Source organism: Pelophylax lessonae (genome assembly GCF_965119305.1).
Source record: "Pelophylax lessonae genome assembly, chromosome: 5".
NCBI classification, from domain to species: domain Eukaryota; kingdom Metazoa; phylum Chordata; class Amphibia; order Anura; family Ranidae; genus Pelophylax; species Pelophylax lessonae.
The window spans coordinates 62,966,993-62,981,884 of record NC_138772.1 but is presented as its reverse complement, the minus strand read 5'-3'; the positions used below and the strand labels follow the sequence as shown (position 1 = coordinate 62,981,884).

At 42.1% G+C, this 14,892-nt stretch overlaps 1 protein-coding gene across 2 annotated transcripts in view; it reads left to right on the top strand.

Moving 5' to 3' along the window:
• Positions 1 to 14,892, top strand: part of RUNDC3B (RUN domain containing 3B) — a 356,443-nt gene that overhangs the window by 278,036 nt on the left and 63,515 nt on the right. For both annotated transcript variants that reach the window (XM_082258735.1, XM_082258734.1), the window contains exon 8: positions 11,092 to 11,249. In XM_082258735.1, coding sequence (XP_082114861.1) covers positions 11,092 to 11,249 — 158 coding nt within the window. The remainder of the gene's footprint in view (positions 1 to 11,091; positions 11,250 to 14,892) is intronic.

The following is a 14,892-nucleotide window of genomic DNA, read 5'->3' as shown; positions in this document are numbered from 1 at the left end:
GCCATCTTGGACATGTACAGACTGCTGCCTCTTATAAACTCTGATTGCATCATCACTTGCCTGCTGCCTGGGTGTCGCTCAGTAATGATGCTGCACACCTAACTATATCTATCACCTGATGGGTTGCAGTCCTTGCCCTTGTGTTTGTGCAAAGTGCATCTCTGTTCTCTGTGTATGACCTGGCTTGGCTGACGGCTCTCCTGGTTCTCACTGGCAGATGACCCTGCTTTGGTAGAATATCCGTTTCTGGACTCGACCCCAGCTTGGATGACTACCTGCTTCTGGAGAAGGCAGGGCCGATGCCTGCATTGCGGTCTTGGTGGGCATTTCCTGAAATCTTGTGCGAGCCGTCCGGGAAACGCTCGTACCTAAGGTGCTGTCGGTGGAAGATCTTAGGTGGAACTTCCTCGTCCCCAGTTTCCCGTAAAGATAAATCGCTAATCACAGTTGTCCTCTCTTGGGCAGCGAGCGGGTTCGGTTGGTATTCAGGCGTTGGTAGACTCCGGTGCTGGCGGTTATTTTATTGACAGTATGTTTGCTACTGCGAATTCCATACCCTTACAGCCTCGTGTTTCTCCACTAGTTATCAAAATGATTGTTTGCCAGGAACACTGCCATCAACTCGTCTTCTTGAATGTCCCCATTCATTGCCAATTATGGGTTCCAATCCGATGTGTTGCCCGAGTCGTTCTCGCCACAGGACATCCCAGCTGTGGAGGATCATCTTCCTGCCCTCCATTCCTCTTGGCTGAACATTCATGAGTCTTTACAGGTCTCTGCACAGCGTCAGAAGCTCCAGGCAGACCGGAGTAGTTTATCTGCTCTTTCGTACCAGGTCGGAGAGAGGGTGTGGTTGTCGACCCATAATCTCAACCTCAGGGTGCCCACTCCAAAACTGGCACCCCATTTTGTTGGGCCTTTTACATCCTCCGCAAGGTGAACCCGGTGGTCTATGTCCTTGGACTTCCCCCTGGCATACGTATCTTCATTGTCTTTCGTGTGTCACTTTTGAAGCCACTGGTTTGCAATCACTATATTTCTTCACTTCCTTGCCCTCATCCCATTCCTGTGGGCAATCATGAGGAGTATGAGGTTAGCAGCATCTTGGATTCTCGTCTGTTCCAAGGTCAGGTTCAGTACCTGGTGCACTGGAAGGATTATGGTCCTGAGAAGCTCTCCTGGGTCCCCTCCGCTGATGTTTATGCCCCCTGCCCTTCTCTCCCTGCTTTCCTCAGAAACCGTTTTTTGCTCCGCGGAGAAGGGGCCGTTGAGGGGTGACGGTACTGTCAAGGTCTTACCTTGCCCTCCTGTTGGCAGCCATCTTGGACATGTGCAGACTGCTGCCTCTTATAAACCCTGATTGCATCATCACTTGCCTGCTGCCTGGGTGTCGCACAGTGATGATGCTGCAAACCTGACTATATCACCTGATGGGTTGCAATCCTTGCCCTTGCGTTTGTGCTCCAAGGTGCATCTCTGCTGGCAGTGTTCTGTTCTCCGTGTTTGACCTGGCTTGGCTGATGACTCTCCTGGCTGTCGACCCCGGCTTGGATGACTACCCGCTTCTGGACTTGACTCCAGCTTGTTCCTGCTCTCACTTTCTCACTCTTGCTGTGTGTTTATTGTTGTCTGCTCCAATAAACTGCTTTCTTTTACCTGCATCCCTGTGTGGTCTTGTTCCCTGGTACCCTGACAGATATCCTTTGTTCATATTTCATGCTTGAGGTTTACAACCACTTTAAATACATAAAGCGAAACAAACTCCAAGAAGAGACTCGATTCACAACTCTAGGTGTGCATCAGTGACATCACAAAGCAGAACCAGATGCTAATGCATTTAGAGGGGTATACCCTTCAGGAGAATAAGGTATACCTCTCAAAATGTGTTCGCATCTGGTTCTGCTTTCTGATGTTGCTGATGCACACCTAATGTTGTTGTTCGAGTCTCTTGTTGGAGTTTGTTTTGCTTATCTAAGCTCAATAGTCAACTGGGTTTGTGGTTATATGATATTTTTTAAAAATTCAAATAAATGGTGCCTTAGGTCAGTCTTTTTCAATCAGGGTGCCTTGAGGTTTCTTCAGGGGTGCCTTGGCAAAGTGCCTAAAAATTGCCCCGAAATTGGATACAAGCCAGTGGGTGAATGAAACCTGCCATTTTAGTTACACAAAGCCACAGGTTTTCATTGTACACCATTACAACCTACTAGCTGCCGGCATCCTAACAAACAATTACATCAGTTGATAAGGAGAACGTCAGTTGCCTGCATATCATCCTTGTTTGACCCTTCCTTGCCTCTCTCCCATCAGCTTTGGGGTCTCATTAGCTAAGTGATGGAGAAAAACTAAGGGAGAAGGGAAACATTGGAATGCTAGTCGGTATCAGTTTGCAAAAGAGTATTTGCTTTGGAAGAATAACTCACCTCTAACATTGGGTGTCCTACGTGTATTAATGTTGCTGCATTATGTAAAACTATTAGAATAGTTTGTACGTTTTAGAATAGGGCATTTCAAGACTGTCCAAAATTTCGGAGGGTGCTTCGAGACTGTCCATAATTTTAAAGGATGCCTTGACTGAAAAAAGGTTGAGAAACACTGCCTTGGATAATACACAAGGCTAATGCGCCCTTCTTATGTTCCTTTATAAAATAAATATACTTCCATTGGTCCAAACTAGACTAATGTAAGTATGCAATAAGAACCATCCCGGGAGTTCAGCTTTAAGTGATGTGTAGTGTCTAATATATATTTTCCTTAATGTCTGAATTCGGGGATCTAACATCGTTTTTAGGCTCGGTTACATCTATGCAGCGTGGTAACACACAGTACAGTGGGTGTCAATAAAGCTATACTGCAGTGCTCTACTATTCATGTTCTGTACATTGTGGTGCACTGCAGATGTGTTAAAAAAAAAAAAAAAAAAAGGAACAACGTGGGCCAGTTTTTATTCCATTGGTTTGCGTTGCCATACAAAATTTATAGGCTGGCCTAAAGCAACGCACAGCAACTCTTGAAATATTGCAGTAAGGATAAGGATGTTTTTGTTGCTATTCCAGAACTTGTGTGTGAAAGGGAACAAATTAAGTCACCCAGGTGCTAGTAGCAACAATAACATAATCTAAATGAAACACATACTAGCACAAAATTAAAAATCGATTAATAATAATTAGCAACAATTTGTTCAGTGTGAACAGCACTTGCACATAAAAGGCAGCAGACTATTTAGTGAGATTGCTGTATAGGCTAGGTTCACATCATTTTTTTTATTTTCTATTTTTTTTGTGGTGCCTTTTTGATGTATTTTTTTTTTTTGTGTTTTCATAATTCTGCATTTTTTTTTGTGTAGGTGGAGACTGGTTGTTAACCACTTAAGCCCCGGAAGATTTTACCCCCTTCCTGACCAGGGGGTATTTTGCAATTCGGCACTGCGTGACTTTAACGGACAATTGCGCAGTCGTGCGACGCCGTACCTAAACGAATTTGACGTCCTTTTTTTCCCACAGGGAAGGAGCCTCGTCACAGATGGAGGTCCTCCTTCGCAGCACATAGAAAATTATTTTGTGCTTTTGGGATGGAGAATAAGGGAAATAGATCTTTCAAATCTTCCCTGGGAGTTTCCAAGCATTCTTGGTCTTGTAAGCTTAGAGCTAGCTTCTCCGGACCCGGAGACAAGACCCCTTCAGCATGAAGATCTGCCCTCACCCATTATTGGGGTGGGGGGACATCTTCTCTGGTTTCTGGCCTCGTGGACCTCCTTTATGAGCGTCAAGGGGAACCACGAAATGATTCTTTTGGGGGTATCCAGAAAGGGGGACAAAGCTTGTCCTTTTCAGGTCTTTTAAGTCCTGAGTCTGCTTGTGTGGATTTAATTCCTGCAAAGGTTTAGGTGATGTCCGATTCACCTAAGGTCCTCCCTATCCCTGTCCAGAGAATTGATTTACCTAGGTCTGATTCCAATTCCGGCCAGGGTGGTCCTTCCTCTAGACAAACTTCAGAAATCACAGGCCGTGATTCACCGGCTGCTGTCACACAGTTCTCTCTCCCATTCTGCATGCAGGTTCTGAGTCTGGTGGTATCCACCTTCAAGACAGTTCTCTTTGCACGGTCCTACATGCAGCTCCTTTAGCAGGTTCGGCTCCACACGAGGATACCGAGGTTCGTGGGAGAGATCATGGGTTCCTCTTGCAGATGTTGCAGGCGTCCAAGGGCCACGGTAAGGCCAGAAATGTTCCTTGGGCACTTCCTTTCAGAGAAGACCAGTTGTCCCAAGGGCTGATCTACCATCCTGCTTTAGTCGCTGGTTTTAATGACTTAACTATTGAAAGCCAGGTACTGAGGGATAGAGGTCTGTCTGGATCAGTGGTCCCTACTATGGTGAAGGCGAGGAAGTTGTCTTCCAGCAAGATATACCATCATACGTGGAAAGCGTTCATTTCTTGGTGTGAGTCGATTGGTGCTCATCCTCGATCCTTTTCTGTGCCTTGGATCTTAACCTTTCTTCAACAGGGCGTTGATTAGAAGTTGGCCTTGAGTACCATCAAGGGCCAGGTGTCTGCCTTGGCAAGCTTCTTTCAGCCAAGCACTCTTTAGTTCGTACCTTCATTCAGGGGGTTTGACATGTGGCTCCACCTGTGCGGTCTCTTTTGCCGCCATGGGATTTAAATTTAGTACTTTCGGTTCTCCAGGAACCTCCATTTGAGAATATTCGGGAGGTTCCCCTGCCCCGGTTATCCCAGAAAGTGACATTCTTGGTGGCTATTACCTCGGCCCACAGGGTATCAGATTTGGCGGCATTATCCTGTTCCTGCCCAGAGTTGTCTCTGACTTCCATTAGAATGAGGACATTGTGTTGCCTTCCTTGTGTCCCAAGCAGACTCGTCCCAAGGAATTTGCTTTACATACTTTGGATGTGGTTTGTGCGATTCGGGTGTATCTAGCAGCTACTGAGTACTTTCAGAGGTCAGACTTGCTTTTTGTGGTTATGGTCAGACCAAGAAAAGGGCTTGCCGCTTCTTCACCTACCATCTCCAGATAGATCAGACAGACGCTGACTCAGGCCTGTTCCATTAAAGGTTAGGTTCCACCTTTCCCTGTCACGGCGCATTCTACTTGGGCACTGAGTGCTTCTTGGGTCTTCTGTCATCAGGCATCAATATTGCAAGTTTGCAAGGCGGCCACTTGGTTGTCAGTGCATACCTTCACAAAATTCTATAAGGTAGATATTTTGGCATCTGCCGATGCTTCTTTTGGCTGCAAAGTTTTGCATGCTGCTGTTTAAGGGGCTGTTCCCTCTTGAGGGCTGTTTTTCTTTAAACTTTTATTTTTCAGATGGGGCTCCTGTGACCCAGTTAAGGCTCATGTGTCCTGGTTAAGGGCTCATATGTTTAGCCTTGGGTTATTTTCCCCATCCCTCATTTTACTTCTGGCACTGCTTTTGGACATCCCAGTAGTTATAAATTAATGGAGCGTTGTGTCTGTCGATGAACAAAACAGAAAATGTGATTTTTGTACTTAACGTAAAATCCATTTCTCTAAGTTCATTGATGGACACAGCACCCACCCCTCTATGGAGTTCTGATACTTCTAATACTACTTGCTATTAAACTGATTAGCTAGAGCAGAGAGTGGGGTTATATACCAAGCTGAAGACAGCCCATGGGCGTAGCCAGGTGTTTTTTGTTCTGTCTAGTCCTACTCCTGGAGGAGGCAATAAAACCCAGTAGTTATGATTTATGGTTATAGAGCGTTGTGTCCGTCGATGAATTCAGAGAAATGGATTTTACGGTAAGTACAAAAATCTTTTGGCTTGTGCACTAGATCTAATTGGATTTCTGTGATGTTTCTAGAAATTACTTAGAGAGTGTTATCCTGTTAATTGCACTGCCTGCGATCTTATTCCCTTCGCTCCAGATGAGCTCCCTCTGTTTATTTTCATTTTAATTCTGTGAAACCCTCAGATAATGCAGACACTTTATAGCTAGTTATAGAGAGTGTTTCAGTGAGGACACATTAAGTTCAATTCACAGAGCACCACAACTTATTTTGCATGCCTTTCTTATTGTGTCTCTGGACAGTTTTCTCTACAACCAAATGTTCAATTCACAAAAATGAATACCGCTTTGGATTGTAGTCATCGTTTAAAATGAAATGAACATTAAATTATATTAAAATTATTTAAAGTTAAACTGCAACATTACACAGCATTGCTAACTCTGTTTTCACTTCACACTGTGAGCTTCTCACAGTGTGCAATAGAAGCAGCAGCAAGTCAGATATAAAAAAGGAACATCAGAGGGTGCAAATCTAAGCGTAGCAAAAAATCACATTCATCATAGTCTTAGAGAAAGACACCTCACAAAATAAAAGATTTAAACTTGTCGTAACTCCTATGAGCCAGCACCAATGTCATCTCCAGAGTCATTGTCAATACAAGCCAGAAAGCATTAAACACTGCCGCAGACTGGGTGCGTAAGACTACCAGGAAGGCTGCTGGGCCTTTTTCTCAAAAAAAAAAGGTAATTTTGAAATTGATGGCAGCAACATGTCTCAAAAAAAAGTTGGGACAGGGAAACATAAAACTGGCAAAGTACAACCCCAATTCCAAAAAAGTTGGGACAGGGCCATGATTACCCATGGTGTAGCATCCCCTTTTCTTTTACCAACACTGTAAATGTCTGGGAACTGAGGAGACTAGTTGCTGGAATTCTGCGAGAGGAATGTTGTCCCATTCTTGCCTGATAAAGGATTCTAACTGCTCAAATGCCCTGGTCTACTTTGTCGTATTTTTAGTTTCTAAATGCACCAAATATTTTCAGTTGGTGTAAGGTCTGGACGGCAGGCAGGCTAGTGAAGCCCCAGTAACAAAAAAATAGCCCCTGCTCCCACTTATAACTGGCCTTAACAGCAAGGAGCAAATGGAAGGGCAATGCATGCAAAACAAAACCTAAGAAAATTCCCAGCTCAACTCACCAACTAGTCTGCTACCAACCGAATTATCCTGTCTAATAGGCTCACTTGCCCTCTATCTATGTGCTTCTACTATGGAGGCTCTCAAAAATTTACAAGAGTTTGGACTGCAGATATATTGGGGTGCATTGGAGCGGTTCTGCAGCTTACCCATGTATTTGCAAATGTGTGCAAACCAAACCCCTGTTTTTAACGTAAAGTGTTAGACAGGATAATTCTGTTGGTAGCAGGCTGGTTTAAGAGTTGAGCTGGGAATTTTCTTTGTTTTTTTTTTTTTTGCAGTTAAACACCAGGACTCTTCTACTACCAATTCATGCTATTGTCATAGATATAATATGCAGTTTAGAATTGTCCTGTTAAATTTTCAAAGCCTTCCCTAAAAAAGATGTCATCTGGATAGGAGCATGTGATGCTCTAAAACGGGGATATGCAAACTGTGGCCCTCCAGCTGTTGCAGAACTACAAGTCCTATGAGGCATAGCAAGACTCTGACAGCCACAAGCATAACACCCAGAGGCAGAGGCATGATGGGACTCATAGTTTTGCAACAGCTGTAGGGCCACAGTTTTCATATCCCTGCTCTAAAACCTAGATATATCATTTAGTATTGATGGTGTCTTTCCAGATGTGTAAGCTGTCCATTCCGTACACACTAATACACCCCCATACCAGAAGAGATGCTGGCTTGTCAACGGAGCCCTGATAGCAAGCCGGAAGGTCCCTCTCCTCTTTAGTCTATGGTTTCCAAAAAGAATATCAAATTTTAAATTGTCTGACCACAACAGTTTTCCACTTTGCAGCAGACCAATTTAAATGAGCTTTGGCCCAGAGAAGACAGCCGGGTTTCTGGATCGTGTTCAGATATGGCTTCTTTTTTGCATGATAGAGCTTTACCTTTTGGATGGCTCAGGGAACTGTGTTCGTAGACAGTGATTTTTGGAAGTATTCCTGAGCCCATGCAGTGATGTCAATCACAGAATCATGCCTCTATTTAACGTATTGCCGTCTGAGGGCCCGAAGATAACGGGCATCCAATATTACGTTCCTGCCTTGTCCATGTGTACAGAAATTTGTCCAGATTCCCGTAATCATTTGATGATATTATGTACTGTAGATAATGATATATTCAAAGTCTTCGCAATTTTATCCATGTGTACAGAGATTTGTCCAGATTCCCGTAATCATTTGATGATATTATGTACTATAGATGATGATCTATTCAAAGCCTTTGCAATTTTATGTTGAGGAATATTATTCTAAAATGGTTCGACAATTTTTAGACACAGCTGTTGACAGATTGGTGAACCTCTGCCCATCTTTACTTCTGAGACATCTTACCTATCTAAGATGCTCTTTTTATACCCAATAATGTTACTGACTTGTTGCCAATTAACATAATTAGTTGCACAATATTCTTGCAGTTCTTCCTTGTTACTTAGCAGGCTTTTTGTTGCCCTGCCCCATCTTTTTTGAGACATGTTGCTTCCATCAATTTTAAAATGACCTTATTTTTTCTTCAAATGGTAAATTTTCTCAGTTTAAACATTTGATATGTTATCCATTTTCTGTTGTTAATAAAATATGGGTTTATGAGATTTCCAAATCATTGGTTTCTATTTTTTTTGTAGATTTTACATAATGTCTCAACTTGTTTGGCATTGGGGTTGTATCTGTAAATCAAATCTCAAAATAAGCTCAAGATTGTATTGTAATTTCAAACATAATTTTTAATTATTTTTAAACTGCAGCTGTGTATTAAGACAATACCTGGTAATGTTGCAATGACTTGTACAGGTACTTCTGTTTTAGGGTGACAATGTTCTTTTCTTGCCTCCTAACTGAGCTTCTGCATGGTCAACTTGCCTAAGGGCTTTAGATGAAGTTTACAAGTGGCACACATGACACAGGCATGGTCTACTGTGGTCACCATCTGGAAATGCCATGCAGTGCTCTCAAAATTGCATGTAAACAGAAGATATCTGCAAAGAAGCTGCAGGAGTTCAGCAGCCATGAGATGCAACAAAGGATTCAAAAAGTTGATAGAAGTATTTTATTAGAAAACAAAAAAAGTCAGTTGTTTATGATCCACAGTATTCTAGGAATTTGAGGCTAATGTAACACATGCAACTCACATATGGCAGATACTTACAATTCTGTATGAACCCTGTGCACATAGCTATAAACCCTTACTAGCAAACTTTAAAAAAAAAAAAAAACATACATTCCAATACATGTTTAAAGAGGTTGTAAACTCAAATATTTTTTTTTTTTTTTCTTTTTCACCCTGAAAGAGAAAAGCATAATGGGCTAGTATGCATCCCATACTAGCTCATTATGCAATACTTACCTTAGAACGAACCCCCGCCGTGCCGACCGCTCACCTCTATGACGGACGACATGTTCAGTCGCCCGTCTTCCGGGATCGCGGCATCCGGCCATCTGATTGGCCGGAGCCGTGGTGACGTCACTCCCGCGCACGTACGCGGGAGCAGACGGTCACGGCACGGGACTCTGAAGGAACGGCACCAGCGGCCGTTGCTTCAGAGCGCATGCGCCAGTGACGTCACTGGCTGCATGTAAGGTAAATATCTCCTAAACAGTACATGTTTAGGAGATATTTACAGTACCTATAGGTAAGCCTTATCATAGGCTTACCTATAGGTAAAAGTGTCAGAGGAGGGTTTACTTCCTCTTTAAGCTAGCCAACTGCATCAAAGTAAACCCTCTATGGCCAGTCCCTACTTTACTCTACAAAATGTAAATGCTACAGAGTATGTAGTGCCAATATGGGGGAGATATACACAAGTTGTAGGAGACCTACAGGTTCAGCTCTGGCCACTTATCTGCAATGCAATAGACGTAAGATATACCTGTGCGGAAATCCCACATGGCAGAGTCACATTATTGCCTTTCACTTATCTCTGTGAAATCTTGCTGGCCATAAACACTGTGGGGCAATAAAAAAAGCAATATATCCAATGGCCCGGCTAGCAAGGAAGTGATTCCATAGACACTTGGATACAGTCTCTTAGCAATCATGACACTGAAGAATTATCACCGGATGTTACATGTCCCTAAATGTATTCCAGCTAAGGGTTTATCTACATTAATACGTTTTGTAATCTTCTATATCTTATGAATCAGTATTTTATTTCTTGAGTCATTGGTTATTCGGTATCTTAAATGTTTTTTTTTCTGGCTCTCCTCATTAGACACTTTATAGAAATTCAATGTTTATAGCAGCAGCCAGAATGGACTTTTAAAGTGGTTGTAAGCCTCAGACATGAAATATGAATAAAGCATATCCCTCTATAGTGTATATTTGTCTCAATCCAGAGCACTAAGTGTCATTTCTATCCGCTGCCTCATTCCTCTGCTATAAGCATGAGTCACCTCAGATGAGTTTTTCTGACACCAAGAAAAAAATGGTAACAGGGAAGGGCCTAGCCTGTGACTGACAGCCTCAGCTCTGTTCCTGTGTGCTGTGTGAAGGAAATGTGTCCCTTCCCTCCAATCAGCTCTCAGAGATCTCCTCACTGATGTAACTTCAGCTCCCGACCCGCTCCTTTTCAGAGCTGAGAGATCCTGTGTAAAGTTTGCATGTGTTTGGTATTTTTAAAAATGATAATATTTTTTAGTCATTATTTCAACATTTATCAGTAACTTTTTATGCGACTTTCACACCAGAGAAGTTTGAAAGTAAAACTGCCATTCCGGAAGGCCATGTAAAGTGACATGAAATTCTAGTACCCTTAGGTGAAATGGTTTCCAACCCATTCACCAAAATGGCTTTAAATATACCTTAAGGAGCAAATTTCAGTTTGAGAAAGATGGCTTGCCAGGCCTTCAGCTCTCTATAGGATGTTGAGGCAACCTACAGTATCACATTAATGAACCAAAAGGCAGCTTTGGGTGGCAAAAGGGTTAGGTCAGCCCTTCACTTTTTCTCAGAATTTAAGATTTGTACATTCAGTGACGAAAGGTTTGCGCAGTCACCTGAAAATGGATACACCTCGGTATAGCCATTGCAATAGTAAAGTGTAGGATGAACCTATGTTGGAGGACTTCTGATCAACAAGATGCAATCCTGAACACCGAGGTGATTAATCTGTACTGTTCTCTTTTCAGGGTTATCTTGAAGAATTGGTCCGCCTTCGGGAAGTTCAACTATCGGACTCAGTATCTCAAAACAAGTTAATACTACAGAGGATTAAGGACCTTGAAGTGAACCACAAGCTGGAGAAAGAACAGCTAGAATACATAATTGTAGAACTCCAGGACCAGCTGTGAGTATGAGAAAAAAAATGTTCTTTAACTCTAGTAACCATACACTATAATTAGGTCAACCTGTCTATGGTATGATATCCGCATCTTAGCGGTGGGAGACATCACTCAGGTTCTAGGTCAGTTTAAGGGTCTCCAGCAGCAAGATCACCATAATCCCAGATTCTCAATGTAATCGTTTGGAAGATAGTGTCAGTGCTGTTTGCCTTGTGTAGTAGTGGCGTAGTGGGTGTGCCTGCCTGTTTGTTATTACTATTCTCCTAATATTCACAGGGCAGCAGTTTTCCACAGCACAAAAAGCAGCACATACTGTATGGGACAATATGACTGGTACAATTTAGTACAACAATACAATTACCAGGAAATATATAAATATAGGGACCTGTGTTAATATATTGGGCTCATGTTGATGGCATTGATTTGACACACATTTGAGACCCTTCTTAGATTATTCAGAATATATTGACAGGTGCATTTGACCTGCGGATGACCTTGTTCTGGCCTGCATTTGATCTTCTTCCAGCTGAGTTTGCATTACCATGCAAAACCCACTTGCAAAAAGGTCCCAGTCCAAGCTATTGGCTTTACATGCACATGCTCATGAGCGTATTTTTGTTTAGTTTAAGTGCCTCTAAACCCAAAAACAAAATTATAATATATTGCAGCACATCCTTTAATTTGGTCGCTAAATTCGTTTTTTATGCTTTAGGCCCCTTTCACACAGGCGGACCGTTCAGATCCGCCTGTCCGTTTTTTTGACGGATCTGAACGGTCCCCCCATGCATGTCTATGGGGCATCGGATGTCAGTGGAGACATGTCCGCTGACATCCGATCCGATCCTGTCCATCAAATCTGGACGGATGGAAACCCTAGAGGTGTGAGCTATACCCACATGTTGGAGAATAGACTTCTATGTCCTCCAGTGAACTAATGGACAAAATGACTTTACAGTGAGTACAAAAATATGTGTGACGCCTATTGGAAGCTGAATTATCTCATGAGTTGAGTAGCTATAATGCCATATCATATGCTAGTGTGAAGAAGTACATTTTGAGAGACTGTGTAAAGAATTGGAGCTTATGGAAATGTCTACTGGTACGAGGGAAGGTGTTTCACAGTAGGAGAGCAGTCTGGGAGAAGTCTTGGATTTGTGTGTGAAAGGAGGGCAATTAGAATAAAAGGAAGGAGCTCTTCTAGGCATGCCAATACTTTAGGGAGTAGTATGTAGAAATAGGAGAACCAATGTAGTTGGTCATACATGAAAGGATTCCTCATGCTAAGCAGAGTGGACAGATGAATCTTCTGTTGCTGGCTATTGTATTCTGGCAGCCAGCACCCTTAATTGGCTGCAATCACTATTTGACTTTTTTTTTTTTACACTTTTTTCGGCCTGGCTCCTTCAATGTTTTAGTCGAAGTTTGTCAAGCTGGGTCACCGACCACTGGAATTTTTGTCAATTATCAGGAATTGTCCAAAGTGTATTTAGTATTTGACCCGATTAAAGTACTGCATTTTTAAAGCTTAGCAAGTTAAAGCTGTGTTCACACCTATGCAGGTGCGACGGTGCATGCATTTTTGTGCAATTTGGGGCCTTAGCTTTTTTTTTTTTCTTTTTTCTTCATTCCAACTCCACATGCTGTTTATATGTACTTTTAATGACGATTGTCGAGCCTAACAAGACACAAACCACAGCACCAATAAATCAATGTTAGCTAAATAATAACCTGCTTTATATTCTATATTTTAGTCCACAAAATATAATAAATATAACAATTATAAAATATATAACAAAATATAGGATTGCACAAAAACTGTTAGCAAACTTAAAACAAATGTACTCCTTAACAAAAACCTCTGAGCCTTCTTGCCTAGCTGGGTCGTAGACAGTAGCTTGCAGGCCTAAATAATCGTTTCTAGAGTTCAGCTCTTCTTGAATAAAAGAAAAATCCCAAATATTGGAAGACAAGGCAGACAGTATGCATTTTAGTTGTATAAGAGAGTATTTATAGATACTCTTTGTATGTTCCTTTTCAATGCTCCTCAATGAGATTGTGTGCATATGGGGGAATGCCGAGGTTGCCTTTTTTATTACAACTCTATGTATACAGCCATTCTTTGCTTGAAGATGTGCATAGGTCTGTATTAGCCACCAGGCAAGAAATTTAAATTTACCGAACTATAGAGGTTTCCAGTAGATCTGTCAGGGGACAGCAGATGAAGTATATTTACAAACTTGCTTGATTTGTGTGGATATATGTCAGGCATGTACCATCTTTTTTACTAATGCTTGCACTACTATTTCAAAAATATATAGATTACTTGTTGCAATGCCTAAACTATAGATACAGTTGTTTTTAGTTAGAAAAAGACAGCAAATGAGAGGGAATCACAGAGCCAAATAAAAAATCGAGACTGTAACCAAGACATTCTCAACCAGGGGTCCATGGACCCCCTAGCATTCCTCCAGAGGTTGGTAAGTCTTCTTTGAGCTGTGGCTGATTGACCTCCCACCTCATGGTGCCTGCATAGTTCTGGGGGTCAACACCATTTAGCAGAGCCATCAACAAGACACCGATTTTTAGCTGTCTGTAACTGTAGTAATCTGTAATAGGAGCATTCTTCCCAATGAATTGGTTTTAGCAGGGGTTTCTCAAGACCTGAAGACTATTTCAGGGCTTCTTCTGGGACAAAAAGAATGAGAAAGGTTGCTTTAACCCATCCCCAATCTAGTCAGAATGAAATAACAAATTGTTGCAGGCGTTCGATTTTAATCGTAATAAAACCGCTGTATATAGATGGTGGAACTGTAATTATTTACATTTTTTTTAAAAAACATTAAATTTTTCCCTATTCGAAATACAGCTGTCCTATAACTCACCTCTTTCCCAGCCTGTCTGCAGGGAAACAGTAGCAGGAGGAGCTTCTAGTCCTCTGCTGCTAGTCACATGTTCAAAAAAAAAAAAAAACAGCCTTTGGAATGCAGAGGAAAAATAATTAATATCAATAAACTGTTTTAAATTGTCATACAAATATATATTTGAAATCAAATCTTTATTATTTTTTGGCAATAACATGGTGTGGGCAGATTTCTGCCAGTCACAGGCTGTGTTATGCCCCTCCAGCCTGTGTCTTAGAATAACAGGGAGGTGAAGCCACCATTAATCAAGATGTAATCCATCCTATTGTATTTAGCTGTTTAAGGGATATGGAGTAGTTGGGAGGGAGTGGGCTGTCATTTACCACTGTGTATACACTCAAATGTTTGACTCTATAGTCACATTGGCTACTCAGATGTGATAGGAAGGAAATGCTCAGGGAAGAAAACTCACTGAAAACTGTTCATGTGCAGAGCTGCCAACAGTGCTCTGCAAAATCCCCAACAGCAGTGGAGACATGGACGGGAGGGGGAGACAGAGAACAGCAGGATCAACCAAGTTTTTTTTGCAGAATACAGAAAACAAATCCCAAGTGAGTATGAACAGCATGTTATACACCATTTGTTGATAGTTTTTAATATTATGGGGTTTAGCCACTTCCTGACTTTCCTATAGCTGAATGCCGGCTACAGCGCAATTGTCTAGTTCTGGGAGGGGGTGTATTGACGCCCTCCCAGAACCGCACCCACTGCAGGTTGCACCAGGCGC